The 21,374-nt window shown below is 41.3% G+C and overlaps 1 protein-coding gene across 1 annotated transcript in view; it reads left to right on the top strand.

The window, feature by feature from the left end:
* Positions 1 to 13,839, top strand: part of LOC134531273 (retinal homeobox protein Rx1-like) — a 69,982-nt gene extending 56,143 nt beyond the window's left edge. Inside the window, exon 3 of the mRNA XM_063366966.1 lies at positions 13,453 to 13,839. Within this exon, the coding sequence (XP_063223036.1) occupies positions 13,453 to 13,839 (387 nt within the window). The remainder of the gene's footprint in view (positions 1 to 13,452) is intronic.
* The last annotated feature ends 7,535 nt before the right edge of the window (positions 13,840 to 21,374 follow it).

Genomic DNA, 21,374 nt, shown 5'->3' with positions numbered 1-21,374 from the left:
TAAATAAAAACTAAAAATTAAATTAAAAAATCGGTTTTTTAAATTTTTGACCAAAATAACATTATAATTACTTAATTTTGTAATGGGAATTAAAAGTAATGGACTTAAAATCTCAAATAGGCTATCAGTTTTTAACAATTCGGATTTTCTCAGGAAACATAAAAAACTATTAAAAACCATCGAATAGTAACTACATATCGTTTATCAATGTGGAAAGGCTATTAAATATGGATGGAAACTTTAATTTAAATAATTATCATTTATTTAATTTAGTAGAAAATGCAAACAAGCAGTTGTCGTTAAATTAGTTACTTTATAACAGAATAAAAAATGTAATTTCTGTAATAAAAATTACATAGCCGATATATATTTTATTTTATTTCTTTATATTATAAAAGAAAAAAAGAAAAATACTAGTGACGTTATTAATTTAACTTCGAAAATTGATAAATAGTTTCGTACAGAAGTTGAAATTAATTTCTAATAAAACTAGCAAAAAAAAAAGGAAAAAAATGTACAGGTCGAAATTGAGAAATATGATCGCAAGTGACAAACCTTAAAGTAGGCCCTACAAATAAGGTTATAGACTATATATAAGCACATTTAACTTGTGAACATGAAACTGTGTAAAAATGTTAATTATATTAAAACCAACACTCCATGTGCACTGAAAGAGACACATGCATACTGGGGTCACTCGTCACTGTGAGTGATGGCTGCGCCCAGAAAGGGCGACACACGAGTGTCTTAGAGCAGCCGGGAGTGGGTTGCGGAGGGGAGGTGGAGAGAGCGCATCTACAGCAGTTTAGAAATTTCCCGGCAAACAACGCCCTCGTTGCCAGGGTTAATCTCAACTAACAGCTCATTATGAGAACCAGGAACAAAAGCAGCTCTTTAATGAGTTCGCCTCGCAGTTTCCTCTACGACGCGCCCGAGGAAAATGGTAGGGCCATGGCTGCTGCAAAAAGGGGGAGGGGGAGGGGGAGGGGTAGCAGAGCCGTCTTTAATAGGACTGTTAATTCGCGCTTGTAAACTGCCAGCGCCCTCGCGCGCTCCCTCTTTCCCTCGTGGTAATTCCAATTTCAATTAAGGCGACGTCCCAGGGAAAGCTCCGCTGCGGCTGAACGCACTTAAGAGAGCGCGCTGCCGGCGGGTGAGGTAGGGGCGGCTCCGCGCGCGGGAGGGGGTTAACGGCGGGAGGGGAGGGAGCGCGGTGGTGGGGATGGCAAACCTCCCCTCCTCTCCCCACCACTCTTGGAGAGCGTTTACTTTTGCGACGGGGGAAGGGGGGAGAGAGAAGCAGACAAAGGAAGGCGCACGCGCGGAGGCTGACAAAGATGGCGACGTAATCGCGCGTGACGCGTCTCCTTGCGACGCAACGATGAAATGACTGTCGACAAATTAATTAGCTCTAGGGGGCCGGGGGGAGGTTTTGCGCCTGTTTGCAAAGACTGTGGCGAGGGGGAGCGAGAGCAAAAGGGAGAGAAGAAGGGGTCGTGAAATGAAGTTCAGTGTCGAACGGGGAGGCGGGGGTGGGTATTAAGAGAGCGCTGTATTGAAACAGGACGACGTTGCCGCAAGGCGAGCGAGAGATTATAGGAGCACCGGGTTTAGTTGTGCGAATAAACATGGAAAGTCGCAGTATTCTGAGTATCTAGTTAATTTCTTCAGGTTAAAGGAAGGGCATAGTGGCGAATTCCTATGAGCACGTTTCACCAATATGATGAACAAGATGATTAGTGGTCACTGTACGCTTACCGAAAATGTCCCTACTTTATGGAGCGTACACTTTTCTCAGAAAAAGTTACGGTAAAAAGTGCACTGGTTAAGGAAAAAACCACTATATGATGTTTTCACATTACATTATGAGTAGGCTGCACCACCTGAAAAGCAACACATTAAAATTAGAACCCTTATATTATCAGGATTTTACACGGATTTTCGGGAGAAATTTTCTGGACGACCTCGGGGCTCCCATAAACGAGGTAACTGTAGCTCAGCCATTTATAACCTGTCTTTATGGACACCACAATGAGTTAAGTCATACAATGACAATGCATCAAAATAATGTAAACATATGCGCCATAGGAACTAATGTTTTTAAGTGTTGAGGCCGGTCCCATCTGAACCCAACACTTACTACAATCCCAACTTTATTTGCCAAGTAGTAACTCACACAAGGTAAACACTTGCTTGCCCAGATGGGGCCTAATCTGCATTTTAAATTCAAAACACCAGGGAAAAATAACCTAAGTGCAGTCAGTAATCTTTAAAAGTGTGACAGAAGTTGACAAGGCGATGAAATCATATTTAAATACTTAAATTTAATTTTTATGTAAATATGTGTATTAGTTGTAAAATATATTTCAGCAAATAAAAACTATATTAAAAGTATATATATAATTTATTCAGGTACGTAAGACATGATTTTACTTTATCTCGTCTTGTAGTACATCTGTTTTATTTAGCTCATAAGTTACTTTATAACAGACTTCTAAAAACTGTGATAAATATTCAAGTAATTATGTAGCCAGTCTTAAAACGACACAAATGGTAAGAGTTATTAACTATAAGTATAAATATTGATGTTAAGTTCAGTTATTTGGAGAGCTAAGTTCTTATTTTTCTGAAACAAATATGGCAACCAAACTCTAACATTTACTAGCACACAAGGTGCAGAAAAGTGCAAACAAGTGCAACGAGAAAACCTATTAACAATATGACCACACATAAAAAAACTTAATACAAAGACTCATACAATACTTATACAAATACAATTCCATAAAAGTATCATATAGGTACTTATTTGTAGCATTACACAAAAGCAGAAAATTAGACCCAGATAAAACTTACTGGCCATTACAGAAAATTAACAGAACAGTTACCATACTTATCTCTCCAAACCACCCCCTACACCCCTCCCGGCATTCTTTCTTGCCCCCCTTCCCACTCTCTCTGAGCGATGTGTTGGAATAGTGGTTCTTCTCACTGTGTCTTCCCTTACTGCCTACAAACCCGAGTATATATACCTTAATATCCTTCCCCTTAACCTCTTATTTCCCATCAATCGCCTGAGTATTCAGAAAATCAGAGAAGCTTCTAGATAATTCTAGCACAGTCTATAGTCCAACCAGTTGATACATAGACGGGGTTTTCGCTGTTATTCTTCTTCTTCTAAGCTCGCGACCTGCCCGGTTGGTATCCCTGAGTGAGTTTGGTTAGTCTATGGTTTTTGCTGAATGTTTACCGTTGTTTCAGCACACAACACTAAGTACCCTATCCATGACTTGATGACGACACATGTTTTGTTTTCCCTACACAGGTAAGGTTAGTAAAACTTTTATCACATCCTTAAATGTTTTCAGTTTAGATAAAAAAAACAAAGCGTCTTATGACCTTGCAGACGGTCACAGTGTTGCAAAACATTAAAAATATTAAGGTCAAGTGATACTGAAGTTTGTAGAGGACTAGAAGTAGGCTACATATCGGTTGAACAGTTTGGAACAATGTAGTGTAAAAAATTTTTTTTAATAAATTTCACACACCTGACCATGTGGCAAAACAGCTCTTAAGATGAACGAACATTAGTAGATAAAAATAGGAAGGAAAACAACAGCTGGGGCAGATCACAAGAGATACAAAAGATCTGATTCCCTAGTACGATATGTGGATAGTCATCTATGAGGTGGAGTCATAACTTGACAAACACACGACTTAGAAACAAGTAACTTAAAAAAACTAAATAATGATTTTTAAGTTATGCGAGCTTCAAGCAAGTGGTTATTTCTTGTGAGGATCATGACGGCTTTGAGTTGTTGGATTATAAGTTATGATAGTTGTAATTTGTGTAGTTTCTGTGGGTTTCTGAGCTGTGTGGTTTTTAGGTAATTTTGGTTATATTTTATGTGTCTTGGGGTATAATCGAGAATTGTATGATACTGCTGTAGAGTTTTTGGTATTCTAAGTAACGTGCGGATCTCGGTGGTAGCGACTCAGTGGCTTGTCTACCGAGCGATACCTGGGCGCCTCGCCGTCGTGTCTTCCCCTCGACACCCGGATGTCTTCCTGCTCGCTGGTTCTGATGGCGCGGGGCCTCATTTCCGCCGGGATCCACCCTGCCACCCCCTCGACCCGGCACCAACGACTGCCTTCGCTCTGCATAAACAAGGCGACTCCCCCCCCCCCCCACCCCCTTCCATCAACCCTCGCTGCTCCGGAGATACTTCCATACCAACGGCATCCGTACAGATGCGCCGCTGCAAACAACCTGCTCTACCATTCCCTTCAGTCTGTGGCCCACAGCGCGTCCGTGGTGGCCTCGAGAACCTTCTTAGAACCAGTCTTCTCTCTACACTATTGTACAACTTTAAGCATAGGCTTTTATGTCCGTTTGTTTGTTAGACCGGACCGATTTTGTTGAAACCTTTCTTTTGATTTAATACAATTCTTTGGACATAAACCATTGTATTTTTTGCACTGTTTTTCATAGGGAAAAAAATTGATAAACGCAAAATAAAAAAATTAAAACATAAACCCGAAGAAAGCAAGCCTACATCAGCTGATGTCGAACAGATAAACCCAACGATGAACCTAAACAGGTATTATGGACAACGCAATGACGACAGCAATGACGAACACATTTAAACTTAAATAATCAGACAGCACAAGGATTCTGTGGAAGTAATTTAGTCATGGAAAAATAATAATAACAGCACAGACGAAAACGTTGGGCTAAAAACTACGAGACCGTTTTAACAATAACAGAAAATGTAGACAGACAACAAAACCTGGACGATGTAGCAAATATACGAACACAACGATGGAGATGAACATATGTTATGGATACGACGACAACACCAACTAATATTATAGGTTCCCTATGACAAAACAGTTGCGACGTTTCGGGATCTGGCATCTGTTCCCGTCATCAAGCACAAACAGACTTTATTTTATTTGAAAGCATATGATAAGACGTAAAAACTGGCATGTATAATATCTCGCTGCGATGACGGGAGCCGGAGATATAACAATAAAACCACTTTTTTTTTACAACTAAGTGCAACCAATATGAGGTGAGCTCCCATTCCAAGTTCATTCATATTCAAGGGAGGGCAGCGTGACCCTTTCACTAGATGCCAAGCAGTTGTAATATACTTACCATAAGAGATGAAAAGATAAAAAAAAAGATTTGAAAGAATTTAAAAAAATGTTCCATTAGTTTCCGTTTATTTGTTCCTTAAACAAATCTCCAGTTTTGCTCTGATCTCGATGTAATTTTGCACACTTGACCTTCGAAACACGAGGCCGGTAATTCACTGTAGAGGTGATATTTTAAGAAAATAAAAACCACCACTAAAGAAAAATATAATTATTCTTGATGAAATTTCGCCATTTCGTTGATAATGTCTTCTGCGTATCCATGGCAACGGCTTTTGCAACGGCAGTGGCATACCCACGAGGAGGGGCATGTACAGTGAGCAGTGCGAGTGTGTTCTGCCTGCAGACTGCCTTAGCGAAGCACTTCGGCTAGTATCTGATAAAATCATCCACTATAGCTGCTAGTACAGTAGTTTAAAGATGTAATTTCGGTTCAAACAGTTTTTATGACATGCTTAACGATTTTTCATCGATAATTACTAGAAATGTGCTTTCGTTAAAACCAGAGGAAACATTGTAACCAAAAGACGCCTTATTGGTTATTACAGTTTTTACGAAATAATATTTTTTTCCGTTTTATTCTGAAATTTTTTTCTTCTTTTAAGCAGAAATTTTACATTAACAGCATAGTGTAGGCCTACCTATCTTGATCCGTAATTATTCTCAAAAGATTAATTGAATGCTAATTATTTCACGTAGTAAACAATTTTTAGTAGCCATTAATTTTTAACTTCAAGCATTTGATGAACAAAAATTCGAATATCAAACGATAAAATATTATTATACCGAAAATCTGTTGAAAAAGTAATGGCGTTTTTCAGTTACCTACTAAACTTAATCGTCACTCAAATAAATTGTACATTTACCATTATATAATTAATTATATGTGAAATTAACATTATATCTACATATTTTAGTATCTGTGAGACAATTACGAGGGCTATTCGTAAAGTAAGCTCAGTTTGGTCATTAAAAAAAAACTCGTGACAAAACATATTTATAATTGGCAGTTTTAGTTTACTACATATCTACTTCACATTTTAATTTAATCGCCATCCAGATCCAAAAACTTTTTGTAACGCTGCACCAGTTTCTTTATTTAACCCTCTTCATAGAAGTATGCCGCCTGGGAAAGGAACTGACGTCTCGGCTATAGGCATCATGGACTGCAAATACGCAGTGCGTGTAGCCTAAGTACAGACGCTCAATAAACATCTCAAAACATTTAAGCAATCTCCGTACTTAGTCCAAAATTGACGGCTATCAATTTTTGGAACGTAAAGTGCGTCATTGATTAAATGAAATGTGAGTCAACAATTACAGTAAAAATTATAAAATTATTATTGTCAACTGGTGTAATTTCCAGACGGCGAGCTTCGATGCAAAGTGTTTAAAGAAACTGGTGCACCGTTTCCAAAAGTGCTTCCAACTGAATGGCAATTATGTGAAAAAGTAAAGTAGGTCTGCAGTAAACTAAAACTTCTGTCAATAAAAACTTTTTCACGAGTTTATTTTTTTGAAGAACCAAACGGAGCTTACTTTACGAATAGCCCTCGTAGATTCAAACATTGATTTTATTTAAGGTTAACCATAGAAATGGTGATGTTGTTTGCCGGAATACCTCTAAACTGGATCTTTGTAGGCAATACGAAGGATTCAGAACTTCTGGATTATGTTTGTCGTTCGATGCAAATACGTGGAAATTACTATTAAATTAAAGATTTATAAAAACGTTGTAGTTGGTACTTTTCCTATAATTACAGTATGATATTTTATGGTTAACTTAAATCCAGAGCTTAAATCTAGAGTTAATTAGTTTTAAATAAATAGCCGTTAAGGTATTACTTATTTGCTATAAAAAAGTTTTTTTAGAATACGCAATATCGACGCGCGATTATTTTGAATCATTGCCTCGTGTTAACTTGACAGCCTTCAAACGTTTGTCCACACCCGGCGTATGAATGCGATAGTCAGTACATTACTGATTGTAATGCCAAAACAAAACAATAAATTACATATGTATATACTTCACACTATATCTCATAAAAGGTGTCCATCAAGTCATAAAAGCTTCTTTCCTTTCAACGCTTGGTACTCAGCCATATTGTACCGACTCGAGGGGGAAACGTTCCTACAATAATGTGATTTCGTCACATCTGTGTTATGCTTCACATGCTGCGCGCCGTTGATTTAATTACATGAGTGATTTCCACCCCCCTTCCCACCACCTAACAATCAATTTTCCCATTTACTCTTTGCCTTTTGACACAATAACGTTCTTTTTCATGCGTGGTTTCCCTCGTGTTTTCACATAGTTGGGGTGCGCTGGCTGGAAATTGACAGTGATTTAATTACGCTGCGGCATACTCGAAACAATTATTGTCCTTTAAATTGAATTTCTGAAATATTCAGAGCCAAATATTGTCGGCTTACCTTCACACATGGACGCGGCAAACGAAGTTCACAACTATTATTAAAACTCAGAGATCTATATAAAGAAATCGGTTATTCCTTCTTTTTTCAAGAAAATATTATGGTTACGTTAAGTTCATAAACGCAGATTAAAAAAGTTGGCAAAAATTATTTCGGTTCGGTCCATTAAAAATGATATAGCCTACTTGTGCTTGAAGCTAAAGCCAATGAAATTGGCCGTGCATTGTTTACAAATAATAATTGGCAAGTAGGCCTAATTAATAATTCATTTTTAAAACATATTAAATTTCATGTGATAAGAATCCTGGACACAAGTGCATACAAATATTAATTTTTATACGCAAAGAAAACATGAACTTCGACGTGACGATATATATTAAACAAAGCTTCAAAAACGTCAATTCCACCACACAGATTTTTTTCTGTAACGTTTTTAGAGTGACGCACAGATTCACAAGATATTTTTTTGTGTTGTTCATGAGCTCGGATATGCGTTATTTTATTACAAGCGGGAGAAATTTTCTTTGTTCTTTTAACAACTAATAATAAACCAGGTATTTCTAAAGAAAGGTGTACGAAGCTCAGATTTTATTTCCAATTAACATTATGCAGTCGCCATCTAACAAATTAGATTCGCGAGAAAACAGGATGGAGTTTCCTCGGACGCAGGTTTATGGGGAAAGGGGAGTTTACTTATGCCTCTCCTGCAATTCGGACTCCAAATTGGGAGGGAAACTGACGATATAAAAAATGAAAAGACACAAAAAAGAGGGCGGTAATGATCTCAAAGGCAAAGTTTAATGTTAATTAAGTTTGGAGAAAGACAATTTCTCAACTTTTTAATTTGAGTGCTTTCTTTGCCGTCGCAAACTTATTAATAAATCTCGTGTTTCTCCTTCTCTCTTTACCTCTCCCCTCCCCCATTCACAACCTTAATTTTAGGGATTCTCTGTCCACCTTCCTACACCCTCAAATTCAATTTTCTTTCTTCCTTGCCCATTTTCCATGTTTAATCCCCAGCATTTTCTGCCTCATTATTCTTTTTTTTTCGTTACCGTCGTTCATGGAACATTATAAAGATATAATATGCAGAAAATGTTGTTTTCTGAAGCAATCACGCCAAGCTTTCATAGCAGGCGGTAATCCCATGGTTGCTAGTTTTCTCAGTTTTCTTCGCTCTTGGGTCCCGTTCTTTTATGCGCACATACATTTTTGCCGAGTTAACCGAATTTTCTGCGAAGCGGTGACGAGAAAAATGGGGGAGGAAGTACGGAAATAAAAAAAAAGATGAGGAGCATGGTTCAAGGGGGAAAAAGAGCAGGGGAAAAATTCGGTGGAAGGCTTTATTAAATCTTCGTCAATCCTCATATGAAACTCATTTTCAGACAAGTTTATGTTTTTAAAAGGCTGCCAGGGGGCAGGGTTTACAGCAAGGAGATTAAAGAAAATTGAAACGAGACTGAAATTTTCCGCGTTTTTTTTTCTAAAGGAAATCTTAACGGTTGTAGACGTAAAGGGTGGCTGTCAGCCAAGGAAAGGCTTGGATAGGGTAGAAGGAAATTTCATATCGGTAACTTGGTTACGATTCTCTTTTAGGGTTTTTAAGAAAGAGGGGAAATAAATAATAAAAGATATGTTTTGACAGCGGAGAATAAAATGGAAGGCAATTAATAAATAAAAAAAAGAATTGTTACAGGCATGTTCGTTTTCTTCAGAAAACTTAACAATATTCTACTACCGTGACCAACATTTAGTCGGTCAATATTTTTTATAATGTTCGTAATACATAGATGAAGTAGTGAATTAACTTTCAATTAAATGTAAATCGCAGTACGTTAAATTAATACTTTTATTTGAATTTACTCCCTGACATGTCGGTTAAGAACGCTTTAATTTTTTCAGTTATGTTTTTTATGTCAATCAGATTTAACGTGTCCTTTTAAATCTCAGCTAACAAGTATAGGCCTAATATTGATATTGTATGCACATAATGAGTAAATCAGTGCCTGCAGGTACATAACTAATTACAAAGTAGAAAAGATTCGTTTCAAAAAGCAGTTCAATACAAAATAAACATGGCATTGTACTACACTTAAATGTTATGTTTTAATGGGGCAAACCTGAATGATAATGCGTTAATTTATTCGCACACGGTTGCTTAGCAATCATCCACCAAAACGCGCGTTGAAGAAAAAAACCCTCGAAGAATTGTTCTGAAGGCAACTGGAAGTGACGACTCGCAATGCCGCCTTAACCGACGCAAACACCTGCGTGGCGGCGATATTTAAGGCGCCTGCCTTACGCAGGAGAGCTAGGCTGATTGGCGAGATCCCAATCGTTGGCACAACGAGCACCGCGCTAGCACCGAAGTCATTTAGAGTCCCTTCATATTATGGAATGTCTCGTGTTAAATCTTTCTGCGCCTAGCAATGCGACGTAACACCCCTTTCATATTTTGGACAGATTTCGCACGATAAAGAATAGGTGAGGTATTTCAGCGAGACCAACGACTTGTTGTTCGATGACCTGTACGTAGTTATTCAACACCGAAATTGTTCGTAACCTGTAACATTTACCGATGTTTAAAAAAAAAATGTAATAATGTTCACGGTTGCCCCCAAAGATTGGTTTGTAAATTTTTTTTCCATTCATACTTCTCATTTAATGTCGGATAAGCAGGTTGGAACAGCTTCAAAGGTAACTCACCAGACAGCTGAGTATCCCTAGCACGAAGCGCCGAGACTTGGTGGACCACAGGAAAGACTACCTAACGACACACTGAATACCACGTGTGCTCATGTAACGTCAGTGGTACGAAAATGAGAACTAATTAGCATGGAAGTAATTTATTTGTGTCTTTTACTTCGTCCTTGTAGGGATAAATGTACAACACTTGGGGACAGAAACAAGACTTCGGTGTTTGTCGTCTATTTAAAACGCGAAATTTCACTTTCTTTCATCATTATCATAATCATTCTTGCAATAAGATTAATTCATCGGTTGACAATGTACATGTTGGTAACCCTTACTTAGGGGCCTGGTGGCCTAGAATTGTTACTGTTATTACTAGTGTGGAAGCAAAAGAAGCGCTAAGGGAGGCACCAGCATGCATTTTAAGTTACCAGTCACCTCTATGCGAATTGCAATGAGCGGGCGTGCATAATTCTAGTCGGAGAGAAAGCACCTGTGGGACTTAAAGACGTGACCTCTTAATGTAAGCGTCGTGAATTGTGTAACCAATTTCACTGAACGTGCTTTGGGTGTATTCAGTCGTAAGATTCAGCTCTGCAGCTGCAAATATAGGTTGTCCAAAAAAGAATGTCCCATCTTTAATGGTATACTATAACAGTTTAATTTAGACTGTTTACAACAAATTATACGTCAAAGTAAAGGTAAACTAACCTAGTTTTTCTTCCAAATGTTCAATATGTGTACCTCTAGTTACACGGCACACATCCAACCTAAAGTCCAATTCTTCCCACATTTTGGTTAACACTTCCGGAGTAATGGAAGCAATAGCCTCTTCAATTCTGTGACTCAACTATGGTAAATCATTAGGTAGCGGCGGAAGTTCGAAATTATATTTTATAAATCCCCAAAGGAAAACATTCCTGATCTATGGATACAAAACAATACAATATCAAGGTAGTGTGAAACAAAAATTCTCATTAATCGTAAGTTTTTAGACGTTTAATTTTAACATTAATGAAAAGAAATTTCCTTTCGTTAACTTAAAAATTAAAATTGATCACCAAGTTATGACATCTTATTAACAATACTATAAACATGTTCTTACACAGATTAAGAAATAACTTTAAGCAACTAGATGGAGGTGACATTTGGTTAAAACCTAATTTTAAAACGAAGTATTTTCTTAGCAATTGTGCATTTGTTGAAACTAGATTCTCTTGTGTCCTAAAGTTTCATAAAAACGTTTTACAACAAAACCAAATTATTTACAGAAAGAAAACAATTTATATAGGACACGACAATCTTACGGTAGCAACGTAGACTTGAAGCAAATATAGCCTATATCAGACCTAGCTATAAAAGTTTGTTTACAGTTATTTGACTTGCACTGGACGTCCTTGAACGAGTTATTGATATCGGCCAGCATGCTAAAGTTTTATGCTAATGCAGGACAGTTGATTCTAGACTGGAGTGAAAAGATTACGAAAAATAATCCTGGATCTAGATATAACAACAATAAAATTAATTTTTCGTTGTAATGTTGTACTGGCTCAGCATTGATTACAATATTTTTTATGGCAAATTTTAACCATAAATATGTATAAAATAGGTTTTAGCAACATTTTGTTTTAATATTTTAAACATGATTTAAATATTTTTTCATAAACCTAAACAATAATTGTTTGTAATTTATAATTATTCAATGTGAGAAAAGCACAAAAAGAGAGCTCTTGCGGCAATACCTACTTTAAATTACATTCCTCGTGTTTCAAACGCCTTTTGTCCGATCTTAAACAATAGCATAAGCAATGGTGCGAACCACCGTATCTTTACCATTTAGCTGTCAACTTCTCTATTGGAGTAGGTCTTCCGATCGTAACAAATTTGAATCGACATGCCAGTTAAGTTCCACTTGAAAGTATCTCAGCGAACTGAATCGACTAACAAACAACGCGTGAGACTCTCTGCTTATATGACCTGTTAATGCATTTACTGAAGCGCTTGATGCCTCGAGGTTAATTCAGTTTGGAGGGGATGGAAATAAAGCTTCATTGGATCGCCGAGAGAGGGCTGCCGTGTTCACCGGAGCTTTTGCTCGAGTTTCGAAAGGAGGGGTTTGAAAAGAAGGGCGAGGGGAAAAGGGAGGGAGATATTGAGCAGACGGGGAAACATTGCAAATGAGAAAGCTTGACTGGTAAGATTTGTTGAAGCACAAAAATTTTTAATATCATAAATAAAAAGCTATAATAGTACATTAAAACTGTTTTTCCGTTTAGTTTTAATATAAATATTTTTATTAGGTTTTATTAACACATAATACCAAAAGATAAAACATGTTACTTAACTTCACTTGTAACTAATTAACGAACTATGTAAACAAATATTGGAAGTTGATTTTAACCTACCTACTTCTTATTGTCGTTTGTCGTAAACTGTAGATGTTTTGTACAATGTAACAATAAATGAGTAATAAATAAATGCGTATTTTTTTTTTAAATTGTAATATTTTATATATCCTCCATTGCTAAATAAATATTATTATTTGACTCACTAGAAAGTTAGAAGATATCAAGGTATGTAAATACGTAACCAATTCCATGGTTGCTACCAGTTTCTACTCTCTCATCCTCCAACCCTAATGGTTCGAAATCGTAGAAACAGTGTTATTGCCAGCGTGCATGAATTGTCAAAGACTATGTGCTACATTAAGCTTTCTGAATCTGACACAATATGTGATTTTGGAACCAAATTTTGAACTTATAGCCCCGAAGCAATATTCTGCGACTGTTGAGTCATGAAAGAACAAAAATATTATAACCAAGTGTTCACAGACGTAATATGAACATGAACTGAAAGTTGGTAGTCAAAATGTCGAGAGACATTTATTTCCAGTACTGGGATTACTAACTACAGAATAATACAGCACAGTCGGCCCAAATGCAAAAATTTACCCAGAAATAATTTTATGTAAAAATATTTGAAAAACCGTATTCACAAATTACTGGTCAGAATTCACGGGATAAACGTTTCTTTTGTTAATATAGTTGTTAACTGGCACTAACCACAGATGTCGGCTACATCACCTGAAATTGCCAGTGATAGTGATGTTGTAAAGTGCTTGGCCTGCGGGGCAGAGCGGAGAGGGTTGTCGCTGAGGGAGCGCGTGCGCAGGTGTGGTTCCAGAACCGGCGCGCCAAGTGGCGGCGGCAGGAGAAGATGGAGGCGGCGCGCCTCGGCCTGAGCGAGTACCACGCGGCGGGCTCCCTAGGGCGGGCGGCCGGCTCCAGCCTCGCGCTGCCCGTCGACCCCTGGCTGGCGCCGCCGCTGCTCAGCGCGCTGCCGGGCTTCCTGTCGCACCCGCAGACCGGCTACCCCTCCTACCTGACGCCGCCCATCGTGGCCGACACGCGCCACGCCGCCGCCAGCCCGCCCGGCAAGGCGTCCGGCCCCGCCGCCTCCGCGCCGCCGCCCGACCCGCGCACCAACTCCATCGCCGCGCTGCGCCTCAAGGCCAAGGAGCACGTCGAGTCCATCACCAAGGGCCTGCAGATGGTCTAACCGCGCCCCTCGACTCCCGACAGCTCGTCGAGTCCATCACCAAGGGCCTGCAGATGGTCTAACGCGCCCCTCGACTTCCGACAGCTCGTCGAGTCCATCACCCAGGGCCTGCAGATGGTCTAACCGCGCCCCTCGACTCCCGACAGCTCGTCGAGTCCATCACCAAGGGCCTGCAGATGGTCTAACGCGCCCCTCGACTTCCGACAGCTCGTCGAGTCCATCACCCAGGGCCTGCAGATGGTCTAACCGCGCCCCTCGACTCCCGACAGCTCGTCGAGTCCATCACCAAGGGCCTGCAGATGGTCTAACGCGCCCCTCGACTTTCGACAGCTCTTCGACTTCATCACCTAGGGCCTGCAGATGGTCTAACGCGTCCCTCGACTCCCGACAGCTCGTCGAGTCCATCTCCCAGGGCCTGCAGATGGTCTAACCGCGCCCCTCGACTCCCTACAGCTCGTCGAGTCCATCACCAAGGGCCTGCAGATGGTCTAACGCGCCCCTCGACTTCCGACAGCTCGTCGAGTCCATCACCAAGGGCCTGCAGATGGTCTAACGCGCCCCTCGACTTCCGACAGCTCGTCGAGTCCATCACCAAGGGCCTGCAGATGGTCTAACGCGCCCCTCGACTTCCGACAGCTCGTCGAGTCCATCACCAAGGGCCTGCAGATGGTCTAACGCGCCCCTCGACTCCCTACAGCTCGTCGAGTCCATCACCAAGGGCCTGCAGATGGTCTAACGCGCCCCTCGACTTCCGACAGCTCGTCGAGTCCATCACCCAGGGCCTGCAGATGGTCTAACGCGCCCCTCGACTTCCGACAGCTCGTCGAGTCCATCACCCAGGGCCTGCAGATGGTCTAATGCGCCCCTCGACTTCCGACAGCTCGTCGAGTCCATCACCAAGGGCCTGCAGATGGTCTAACCACGCCCCTCTAATCCCGACAGCTCGTCGAGTCCATCACCCAGGGCCTGCAGATGGTCTAACCACGCCCCTCTAATCCCGACAGCTCGTCGAGTCCATCACCCAGGGCCTGCAGATGGTCTAACGCGCCCCTCGACTCCCGACAGCTCGTCGAGTCCATCACCAAGGAGGGCCTGCAGATGGTCTAACGCGTCCCTCGACTCCCGACAGCTCATCGAGTCCATCACCAAGGGCCTGCAGATGGTCTAACGCGCCCCTCGACTTCCGACAGCTCGTCGAGTCCATCACCAAGGGCCTGCAGATGGTCTAACCACGCCCCTCTAATCCCGACAGCTCGTCGAGTCCATCACCCAGGGCCTGCAGATGGTCTAACGCGCCCCTCGACTCCCGACAGCTCGTCGAGTCCATCACCAAGGAGGGCCTGCAGATGGTCTAACGCGTCCCTCGACTCCCGACAGCTCGTCGAGTCCATCACCAAGGAGGGCCTGCAGATGGTCTAACGCGCCCCTAGACTCCCGACAGCTCGTCGAGTCCATCACCCAGGGCCTGCAGATGGTCTAACGCGCCCCTCGACTCCCGACAGCTCGTCGAGTCCATCACCAAGGGCCTGCAGATGGTCTAACGCGCCCCTCGACTCCCGACAGCTCGTCGAGTCCATCACCAAGGAGGGCCTGCAGATGGTCTAACGCGCCCCTCGACTCCCGACAGCTCGTCGAGTCCATCACCAAGGAGGGCCTGCAGATGGTCTAACGCGTCCCTCGACTCCCGACAGCTCGTCGAGTCCATCACCAAGGGCCTGCAGATGGTCTAACGCGTCCCTCGACTCCCGACAGCTCGCCGAGTCCATCACCAAGGAGGGCCTGCAGATGGTCTAACGCGTCCCTCGACTCCCGACAGCTCGTCGAGTCCATCACCAAGGGCCTGCAGATGGTCTAACGCGTCCCTCGACTCCCGACAGCTCGTCGAGTCCATCACCAAGGAGGGCCTGCAGATGGTCTAACGCGCCCCTCGACTCCCGACAGCTCGTCGAGTCCATCACCAAGGGCCTGCAGATGGTCTAACGCGTCCCTCGACTCCCGACAGCTCGTCGAGTCCATCACCAAGGGCCTGCAGATGGTCTAACGCGTCCCTCGACTCCCGACAGCTCGTCGAGTCCATCACCAAGGGCCTGCAGATGGTCTAACGCGTCCCTCGACTCCCGACAGCTCGTCGAGTCCATCACCAAGGAGGGCCTGCAGATGGTCTAACGCGTCCCTCGACTCCCGACAGCTCGTCGAGTCCATCACCAAGGAGGGCCTGCAGATGGTCTAACGCGTCCCTCGACTCCCGACAGCTCGTCGAGTCCATCACCAAGGGCCTGCAGATGGTCTAACGCGTCCCTCGACTCCCGACAGCTCGTCGAGTCCATCACCAAGGGCCTGCAGATGGTCTAACGCGCCCCTCGACTCCCGACAGCTCGTCGAGTCCATCACCCAGGGCCTGCAGATGGTCTAACGCGTCCCTCGACTCCCGACAGCTCGTCGAGTCCATCACCAAGGGCCTGCAGATGGTCTAACGCGCCCCTCGACTCCCGACAGCTCGTCGAGTCCATCACCAAGGGCCTGCAGATGGTCTAACGCGTCCCTCGACTCCCGACAGCTCGTCGAGTCCATCACCCAGGGCCTGCAGATGGTCTAACGCGTCCCTCGACTCCCGACAGCTCGTCGAGTCCATCACCAAGGAGGGCCTGCAGATGGTCTAACGCGTCCCTCGACTCCCGACAGCTCGTCGAGTCCATCACCAAGGGCCTGCAGATGGTCTAACGCGTCCCTCGACTCCCGACAGCTCGTCGAGTCCATCACCAAGGAGGGCCTGCAGATGGTCTAACGCGCCCCTCGACTCCCGACAGCTCGTCGAGTCCATCACCAAGGGCCTGCAGATGGTCTAACGCGTCCCTCGACTCCCGACAGCTCGTCGAGTCCATCACCAAGGGCCTGCAGATGGTCTAACGCGTCCCTCGACTCCCGACAGCTCGTCGAGTCCATCACCAAGGAGGGCCTGCAGATGGTCTAACGCGTCCCTCGACTCCCGACAGCTCGTCGAGTCCATCACCAAGGAGGGCCTGCAGATGGTCTAACGCGTCCCTCGACTCCCGACAGCTCGTCGAGTCCATCACCAAGGAGGGCCTGCAGATGGTCTAACGCGTCCCTCGACTCCCGACAGCTCGTCGAGTCCATCACCCAGGGCCTGCAGATGGTCTAACGCGTCCCTCGACTCCCGACAGCTCGTCGAGTCCATCACCAAGGAGGGCCTGCAGATGGTCTAACGCGTCCCTCGACTCCCGACAGCTCGTCGAGTCCATCACCAAGGGCCTGCAGATGGTCTAACGCGTCCCTCGACTCCCGACAGCTCGTCGAGTCCATCACCAAGGAGGGCCTGCAGATGGTCTAACGCGTCCCTCGACTCCCGACAGCTCGTCGAGTCCATCACCAAGGGCCTGCAGATGGTCTAACGCGTCCCTCGACTCCCGACAGCTCGTCGAGTCCATCACCAAGGAGGGCCTGCAGATGGTCTAACGCGTCCCTCGACTCCCGACAGCTCGTCGAGTCCATCACCAAGGAGGGCCTGCAGATGGTCTAACGCGTCCCTCGACTCCCGACAGCTCGTCGAGTCCATCACCAAGGAGGGCCTGCAGATGGTCTAATGCGCCCCTCGACTCCCGACAGCTCGTTTGTAATGTTTGGTCAGATCACAGTAACATGATTATACTTGTTATATTCTTTCAGCGATGATGGTAAGTAACTGAACGTGACGTTGCGAACGAACTCAATTACATATCATTCGTCCGTCGTAGAAAATAACAAAACCAACAAACCAACTAAACGCACAAAAAAAAATCAAGGTTAGTCATCAATTTTTTTAAAGCATGTAGTTGAACATTATAATCCTTGCCTGATTTATTCTTGACAACAGCTAACTTCTTCTTCTTTTATTCATTTTGTTAATGAACAATAATCCGATTGTAAACCTTTATTTCTGCAACGGACGAATACTCTGAAATTGCTTATTTGCATAACTATCTCCTTTCTGCAAGTGTCACGCAGCAGAAGCATGGGTTTTATGTTAAGTTTGCTAAATATCTCCCGATATATGCAACATATACAACTTCGAGGAAACACAAAAAAAAAAAACCTTTTTATGTTAACTGCGCCACCGACGCCTGGATGTAGTTTATTTTCTGTGGTCTCACAGCCTGTTAATACCCACAATTTCTGTTCTATAGCTTTAGACCCAGAATACAAAAATAAAACCTGGAGATCGAGCCTTGTGCAGGTACTGCGGCGTGAGCTGAACTGAGTGCCTTCGTGCGAGCTCGCTGGCACTTTGGCTCAGTTCGGGTCTTCACCGCCAGTTGCCTACCTTCTTTACGGGAACGGGTTCTAATAAGAATTCAGCAGTCCAAATATACGTTCAAGTCTTACAGCAGCGAAGAATAATTGATATATATAGCTTATTTAAATATTTGATTAATCGATTATCTTAGCAATGAAATTTGACAATAGCAAATATTTTCCCACTAGGATACGTTAAGAAATGTAGGAAACCCAAGGCATGCTTAAAATCAGTTAATTTTTTTTTGGACACAACATAGGCAACATTAAAATCATTATAATTACGCTGTAAAATAATGCAAGAAAATTTTAGTTGCGTTTTGTAACACAGTTATATTTCTGTTTTGCTGCATTGGTACAAAATATATACTGTCTTTACAAACGAAGAACATATTAGGTTATGTTTTATACATTCTAAAAGTTGTAAAATATTAATAAACCTTAGGTTAAGAGGTCAATAAAATTATTCATAGCATCATACAGACTTAATAAGCTTCAAACTAGTAATTAAATTCAGGATGGATTGTATTTAATAGTCAACTTCTGCTCTTGTGTAAACTGGTCTTTCAGTGACGAGGATATTTTATTTTATTGTATGGTATTTTGGAATTAATTATATTTTAAGCAATCAGTATAGTACATAAAACAGTTTAGGCAACGTCTAAGAACGAAAACAATAATCACGACTCATGTTAAAACATTAAACTTAAAATCACGAAACAGAGGGAGTTTAATAGGTAACACATATAGATTATAATGGAATTTTTTTCAATCTTATTTTTTTATGTTCTAGTTTTTTTGTACCCGTTTTAAACTCTGGGCAAATTTATATTTTCCATACATTATAAAGCTATGAAACAATCAAGAAAAAACAATAGCTTACATAGTTAATCATGGCAGCAGCTGAAAACATTTTAGTTGGTTTAAGTGCACTGAAATAAATCAACATCTATTTTTTTTATGAAAATTCTGATGTAAGTTACAAGGGTTGGCGTTGTCTGTATCGTTGCAAAGTAATTGGTAAGCTCCCGTAAAATAATCGAGGCCAAGTTCTGGCTGTACCCAGAGGTGGCTAGCTTATAAAACCTCCGAGGATTAGTTACTTGTTTTCAAAGAGCAGTGGAACAACATGTATTTGTACTCAAGTATCGGGACGGTAGCTGAGAGGCTTCGCTTCACTTGCCTACTGGGTCACGTGTGGGGTTAAGTTGTGCTATTGTGCCCACGTGCGGTTGACGAGAAGACAGGGTGCAAGCGCTGCTGTCGAAAGACGTCGACATGTAGTAAGCGCAAAGACGCTACCAACAATTTTAAGTGTCATACAAGGTGTGCGAGAATGGCTTCGTTCCTCACCTGGATCTCTGTATTAAAATATTGTAGCTATGATTATTGTATATTGTGTGTTTGTATGTACAGAGTTTGAAATTTAATTGGTGCTTTGTAAAAAAAAAAATACTATAGACTAAGTGTTCCATCTACGCTCTGTATAATGTTTCTGCAATATGTGTGTAAACTTTCTTTGACAAAAAAAAATGTTAAAATAAAATTTTCACACAAAAGTTTTAGTTTAATGGATGTTGAAATCACGTATCATCTGTAGCCTATTAAAGTGAACTCACTTTCAATATATGTTTCAATGGACAGTTCTAATTGTGTGTAAAGGCTGCTTAAATTCTGGATTTTTTTTTACAATTTTAAAACTGTATGAAATATATTGATAGGTTTACCCACATAATGGTGACTTAAATAAAAAAAAATATTTCTAAATGTTTTTCAAAAGAGTTTAGTATAATTACATTCATGTGATATTTTTTCTGCTAAATTTGAGAAGATGCATTTAATAGAAATCTGGTTTTCGTTTTCTTAGCAAAATAAATATTTGTTTGGAACACGTATAGTTCATTACTGTAAGATAACACCAAATTTATATATAGAACACCTTTGAAATGGAGTTGTAATGCCGTTATTAAATTTCATAGAGGTTTTAACAATGTGCAATGGCTCAATGAATTGGTACAATTTTTTTAAAAACGAATATATTTGTTGTGGGGCCTACATGTAAAATTAAGGCAGTGAACTTTGTGTTTATAATTTATTATATAAGTAGGTACTCGTTTCAAATATCGATTTAATCGCATACAAACAAATACATGTTCATGTAAGTCACCACTGAATTATTAAATTTTTGTTGTTTGGTTCAACAGTGAAATGTACGCTTTACATAATTAAAGCAAATATATCAATAATGGTAAAATTAAATGCAATTCTTTATTTTGTTTTTCCTGCGAGTGGTTATGAGCTGAAAGAAAATTTGTAACATAATTTGTACAGAAAATATATTAAAAAATTGGAGATTATAAAGTGTTTTGTTTGTCCTTAAATGCATGACTGATTTATTATTGCGTTTAGATATGAACCTTTCGGCATGCCTTTGTAGAGTAACTGACTGATACTTCAGGAAACCAAGCAACGTTGTAACTTGTAACCAGATAAACTGTGTAGCCATCGGCCACTTTTTTATATTGTTATGAGCCAATTAGGGTAATAATAATATTAAAAATAATAATAGTATTTTATTATGTGGTGGTGAGATTAAGAAAATGAAAATAAATATTTTCAATATTATGCTAAATGAAATCAGACTCTTATTTTATGGCTCTTGTAAGAATAAATAACAATGAAAGTTAGTAAAAAAATTAAATAAATATATTTTGAAACTAGTAAAACATCGTGGAAAAGTAATATTTTACACAAAATCTGTAAAATAATATTGAATTTCGTATACATTTACGCATTCTTCAATAAAAAACCTGAAAGTCTACAGAATTTCAAGAAAATCTTTAACGCACTCTACAAGGTGTATTTACTGGCTTTTTTTTCTACGAATATTATTATTATTTTTTGAAAACGCATTTCGTACGTAAGTATGGTGAACGGCAACGTAACAGTTTGGAAAAAGTCACTAACACTGAACAGACCAGTGGTACACCACCAGTGGCCCGCGGGCTATGCTGTTCGCCAGACATGGACATCGGCTCTTCATCCGGACAGGAAGCCACTACTCAACTGTCAATCAAAAATGATACTACAGTCACCGTTAAATGCGGGAGAGAAGGTTCAATAGCTATTAACGCCCAAGTCTTGCACTGTTTTAAAACTATTCTGTTGCATAACTTAATACATCGTAACGTGTTCTCTGAATAAAAGGTGAATTCATACACTAGAACATACTATAGAAAACACCA

This window comes from Bacillus rossius, chromosome 3, assembly GCF_032445375.1.
Source record: "Bacillus rossius redtenbacheri isolate Brsri chromosome 3, Brsri_v3, whole genome shotgun sequence".
Classification (NCBI taxonomy): Eukaryota; Metazoa; Arthropoda; class Insecta; order Phasmatodea; family Bacillidae; genus Bacillus; species Bacillus rossius.
The sequence above is the reverse complement of the archived record's forward strand: the minus strand, read 5'-3'. Positions and strand labels throughout refer to the sequence as shown.